We start from the raw sequence: 6,070 nt of genomic DNA on the forward strand, positions 1-6,070 counted from the left end.
GCCCTGCTCAGTCTGAGTTCCGCTCCGCAGGTGCCTGTCCTCTAGCCCAGAGCACAGAGCATCCTTCTTTGAGCAGGAGTTGGCAAACCTGGACCAGGAGTGCAGACAGAAGTTGGCTGAGCTCAAAGACCAGCAGCAGCAACAGCTGCTCAACTTGAGGCAGGAGCAGTACTACAGTGAGAAGTACCTAAAGAAAGAGCACATCAAACAGGTGTGGGGAAACCTCCATCCACCCCTCCTGCTACCCCACCCCTCGCGCTCTGCCCATCCCTCACACACCACCCAACCCTCACACTCCTGCTGAGCCAGAGAACTCAGAAATCCCCTTCATGAGAGCAGAAAAGAGAAAGAAATATAGTCTGACTATAAAATTTTCATTTACACATCACACATGTCCCAAATTTGCGTGTATTATTTTTAGTGAATCTGTTTGTTGATAAAAAAGATGGCTCTGATGACTGAACATAAAGGACTAAACAGTTGACATTATGTTTTATCATATGTGTAACACAGCTGATAGAGAAACTCACCCTCCTGGCTGAGGAGAGTCAAAGTAGCCAAATAAAGAAACTGAAAGACTTATGTGAAAAGTAAGTGTGAAATAAAATAAATGTGAGAATGAACTCCTGTTTAGTCAAATATTGGCCTTAGTGATGTCCTTTTGTCTACAGAGAGAAGAAGGAACTAAAAAAGAAAATGGACAAGAAAAGACAAGAGAAGCTCAGTGAAGCGAAATCAAAAGAGAAACACTTAACAGAAGAGTAAGTGGACTGTTCACATTTCATGGGCATGTGCTGTTTTAAAACACATTTAAAACATTTCCAAATAAAGAATATGAACTGAATCTTTGGTCTTTGTGAAGTAGAAAAAAAATATATAGTTACTGCTTGTGAGAAATGCAATGTCCACTAGAGGGCAGTGAAAGACTAAATGTCTCCTAGAATCACAGTTTCACTTGGTGAATGAATCCACTTCATGCAGAAAATCTTGCACATAAAATGTGTACTTTTAAAATGTGTTTTGTAACAGCTAAGTCCGATATAATCAGGACCAATATTATTCTGGTTAACTTGTGAAACACTACAAAGTGTTAGCATCTAAATTCAGTGGATGATCCAAATGTTCTTAATTGTTTGTTTTTATTGTTTTGTTTTTTTTTAATCAAATGAGCTAACTGTATGTGCTTCCAGGGAAAAGCTCGAAATAAACAGATCGTATGTTAATGAAGTCGTGCAGCATATCAAAAGGGTAGGAGAAATTTTCTCTGATTGGCATTTCTGACTGTATAACCAAAAATTCTGAAAACATTATTTTGCTATTATTTAAATTCTTCAACCACATCTACAGCTAGAAGATGCTCAGACGAAAAGACATGAAAAACTTTTGGAGACACATAAGAACATTCTCCAGCAGATTACGGACGAGAAACCCAAGGTACATTCATTCATGTCAGGGTTGGTAGTAGGCCTACTGTATTTGTTCTCAGCTGATACCTCTGGATCTTTGAAATGTGTTGTATCTTTTGACACTTTGTAACAATGTCACATACATTAAAAGATGAAAAAAGGCACTGTTATTATCATTGTTATGGAGGAGAATTAGTCTGATCATGAAGGTAAGCATCACTGCATTGGCTTTCAGTTAGTGCTTTCATCTGTGGAATCTGACAGTTGTCTAGATGCTATGGGTACCATGACGATTCATCCACAGAGAATGTGTGTGTCACAACATACTGTTGCTGTGTACTTTGACAGTATGTTGAGCTTTTGGAGCAATAAGAAACTGCAGATGTATTTATATTTCACAGCCATCATGAGAAGACTTCATCATCCATCATTACTACTAATGTTGTGCCTTCTGTGTTCTATGCCTCCTGATTTACAGGATTTTTTACCTAATGTGTAAATATCTAAAAACCTAAACTGTCAGAGATATTTACACAACCATGTCAATCTCTGCAGATTTTCTGAGTAATACTGTTTTCACAAATGCATGTGTGGTTTCGAATTGAATTGCCTATAGCATGCACTGCTGCATCTCTTTGAGTCCCTGATATTTTCATGAGCTGCAATTCCAAACTCTGCAGTCTCCACCCCTTCTGCAGGGTCCCGCAGACCTCATGATATTCTCAGTTTCTCACAGAGTGCTACCAACAGCAATTTATGACAGTAGTCAAGAAATGACATTATGACATTAAAATTGAACTAGTTCACAAAAAGAGTTTAAAATAACTGAATGTTTTACAGTATAAATAGTAACATTTATGTTTACTATAAATGGTACAAGAGAAAGTGTTTATGTGTTTTCTAAGGTAATGCCACAGTTGTTAGTTAGACTTTGTAGAGAATGGAATCAGCATGTGGGAAGGGGATTCTGTGCAGTACTACCATTGAATGCTAAAGAGAACATGTCTAAAGTGGGGTATTGGCAGGTGTAGATATTGATCCATAGCTGTGAATAACGTAGCTCGCTGCATGGCTAGGCTGGGCAGAGTGAACAGAATGAGCGAGGTCTCTATCATCATTAGCTGTAGTTCAGCTGTCCTCTAGGGTGCTGCCAGACATGCATACAATGGGCTATTTCAGAGTATCCCTGCTGCATTTCAATGAGGGATCATTTATAATGTTATTCGTTCCTAAAAAGATGTGCCTTCTCTACTCTCTGAGTGCACTGGAGTTTTAGTTATTGGACTAAAATATTTTTAGCTGCCAAATCCTGCCTTTTAAATGCTGCTCCAAGCAAATCTGAAATGTCTGCTTAACACAATTTATTGTGACCTTTAACAAACTGTACAATGTGTGATTAATGATGCCAAGATAGGAGAGATAATTTCAAATCATACTTTACCACCTAAATGTGGAGTCAAATGTAAATGCTGTGAAAGAGACTTTTCTTGAAAGTACTTTTAGCACAATCCGGATATTTCAGATTGTAATGGATATAATGAAATCTCTTCACAGCTTCAAAACGAACTAGACCAGGAGTATCAGGACAAGTTTCGCCGACTCCCAGTAGAGATTCAGGAGTTTGTGCAGGAGACCACTAAGAGAAGGACTGATGGGAGTGAGGAGTCTCTGCCCTCCTCCACCACCCTGGAGAAACTCAGTCATAAGGGGGCACAGTCTGAGGATGATATGGAAGAGGAGAGGAAGGACTAGCAGGCAGATGGGGCAAAGGGCTCCTTTGGGCTTCAGGCACTCCTCTTGTTTCATTTTAGTCAAATAGCTTTTTGTAACTTGTTTTGGAGAATTTCAGTGGATGATTGTACAGTAAGAGAGAAATAGCAGTTAAAGGAAAGGAGGCAATTACAGCATGAAAACATAGTGATGGACAGTGATGACAGAACTTGTGATTTAATGATGTTCTTTACAATTTACTCATTTTCCTGCAGTATTTCTTTCAAATGATTTTATAGAGTATTCATTTTTGTTAGAATTCATATGAGGTGTTCATAGCTAATGATTCTGATCACAGATTTAATGCCAGTGTGTTTATTGTATTTTAAAGGGTGCAGGGCATGAGCACCCATGTTGTCAAGTTGAAAAGATGTAATGTGTGTGCCACACGGTAAAAGCACTGTACACAGTTACATCAATGTTCCTATAATTTCTCTTACAGGTGTTAATAGAGGTCTATGAAAAGATCACAATGTATATTTGCACTGAATTTCGGATTATTCTCTTTAATTTGGGATTATTCTCTTTGTTTTGGATTATTCTCTTTAATTTGGGATTGTTCTCTTCAATTTGCAAGCCCAGGTGGCTTGCTGATATAGATCAATTATCTTGCTAATATTGCTGCTGATATTGTTTGTTTTAATTGATTTTGACTGATACTAATTACTAGATACTCCATTGTTTCATTGACGTGGTACCAATACACCATCCAGTATGGAACATAAATTTTAAGGTTTTCAGGGATGCATGAATTGATTGCATTGAACATGTTTGTGCTACTCTACATTTGTAAATGCAACACTGTAGCTTGTTATGAAATGTGATGATAATTGTTATTGATCTGTAAAGATGTGCTTAATGGTGTTATCTTTTTTATTCAGACATACAACATATGTATTTATTGGTGGATAATTATAACAATATCTTACTGCCAATTTTTTTTTAAATTTATTTTATTAAGGAGCCCTTTCTAAAATCTTTTGTTTTGTGTTAAACTTCCTTTTTTAATGTCAGTATTTTTGGAACTCAATTAACAGAATTATACTTTTCTTTATTTAACATAGATGTATTATTGAAGTAGCCTAGTCACTATCAAAGGAAACAAAGATGATTATCCTAAAGTAGAGGGGACTGAAATAATGTTGGAAATATAGATATGCACTTTGGATTTCATGAGGTATTGCCATTATGCAATCTTTCTACTTGGGCGAGACTCTTATTTTGGTATGCTTGATTGGTTAATTGGTCTCATTTCATTCCTAGTTAAGAATATAAAGCATAGTCAACCATGTATTGAATGATGCAGATGCTGTACTGTTTCTTTTCCAAACTATGGCATACTTCCATTAATATTCTCTTGGTGTTTAGCTCTTATGAAGCACATTAGTTGCTTTGACTTGCTACTGATAAAAATAATTTGTATAGTCCTGATTTTTAAGTTAATAAGTGCAAATAGATTATTATATTCAATTTAGCTCTAACTTTAACTTCATATAAGTGTTTACATTTTTACATTCATGCTCTTTATTTATTGTAAAATTTATTTGGTATGGATCATTAAAACAAAGAGCCAAACATTTTCCAATGACACGAAGCCTCAAGACATAAAAAAGCATATGATTAGATCCATTTAATGTCTTGTTTAACATACATAATAATAATCATATTTTTCAAATTTATAATTAGGCCCAAAGTAAAAAATACAATACAATGCATTACCACCATGGACAATAGTATATTATTGCTCCATCTACAGTACATGGCAAGGGACTCTAAAACTAGTTTATGAAGTTTACGAATTTACTTTCACACTTAATAGTTTACATGCAAATGTAATTCACTGCGATTCACCCTGTGTTAAATTGTGTTGTATAATTTTTTTATAAGATAACTCCGTACTATTTTCTTTTGACCAAACTCTTTTTTGCAATGTAAGATTACTTGAAATACTTTTATGACTGAATTTATTTTTGATTGTTTTCAAGTGAAGTACTGTGCCTTTGGATGTTAGCTGTCTTAGATGTGGAATGTAAAAAGTGTTGATGTATAGAGCTCTCCTTTTTGTATGAACTGTGCACGCACTTTTAAGACATTTATACTAAAGATTGACTTTCAAATTCTTGAAATGTCAAACTATTGACTATGTGTTCTGCTGAGTACCACTATATTTCAAATATGCCTCTAATTCCACTAACAGAGCAGGTAGTGTTTAGGAAAAAAAATAATTTTATTTCATCCAGTTGTATTATTAGTGTCACCATATCAGCATCTTTTCAAGATGAATATTGTTGAATGTAAGTTGTGCTTGTGCTGTGAAATGGGTTTAATAAAACAATTGTGTGAAATGTGGAATTTGCACAATGTAAATGATCTGCTTCTGTTTCTGATTTTCTTGCATTTCACATATATCAGCATTTCAGTAGAAACCTTGTAGCTGGACTTACTGGATATTTCCTGTTGCCATGTTTGTTAGTTGCCCTCTACACCATTCACAACTGCTCAGATTCTGACAAAAGAACCACTGCTGACCAGATATTATATGGGTGGCAGACCATCCTGATATAGCATCAATACTAATATGGAAGTGGCATGGTTTGGGGGGCTGAGCTTTTAAGAATTTATTGGGCATGGAAATATTACTGGGGGTTTAGCTGTCAGTGTAACAGCTAGATAGACAGTTCCAAAAATATCCAACCGATAGTAATTTTGTGGTCATAATCTGACCACTGATGAAGCTCTAAAACATTGCCAGTGCAGTTTGCTTTAATGTCATCTAGGTTTGACAGCAGCATCCCCCTGGCTGAAGTCTATGATAAGAGTATGAATTACAGTCACTCGTCCTTTCTGAGTATATCACATTAGTTCTATGTACATCGATCGTGTGATTAGATTTA

General features: G+C 35.9%; 1 protein-coding gene across 3 annotated transcripts in view; it reads left to right on the forward strand.

Annotated features, from left to right (window-relative positions):
* LOC113572657 (1-phosphatidylinositol 4,5-bisphosphate phosphodiesterase beta-1) overlaps positions 1-5,546 on the forward strand; it is a 30,364-nt gene extending 24,818 nt beyond the window's left edge. For 2 of the 3 annotated variants that reach the window (XM_027002410.2, XM_027002411.2), the window contains 6 exons: positions 31-211; positions 514-590; positions 672-761; positions 1,191-1,248; positions 1,348-1,434; positions 2,961-5,546. In XM_027002410.2, coding sequence (XP_026858211.1) covers positions 31-211; positions 514-590; positions 672-761; positions 1,191-1,248; positions 1,348-1,434; positions 2,961-3,158 — 691 coding nt within the window. In that variant the 3' untranslated portion in view covers positions 3,159-5,546. Of the gene's footprint in view, positions 1-30; positions 212-513; positions 591-671; positions 762-1,190; positions 1,249-1,347; positions 1,435-2,960 lie in introns of those variants that run through there. The other variant, XR_003410145.2, reaches the window with a different exon arrangement.
* The last annotated feature ends 524 nt before the right edge of the window (positions 5,547-6,070 follow it).

The sequence above is a fragment of the Electrophorus electricus genome, chromosome 13, assembly GCF_013358815.1.
Source record: "Electrophorus electricus isolate fEleEle1 chromosome 13, fEleEle1.pri, whole genome shotgun sequence".
Taxonomy (NCBI): Eukaryota; Metazoa; Chordata; class Actinopteri; order Gymnotiformes; family Gymnotidae; genus Electrophorus; species Electrophorus electricus.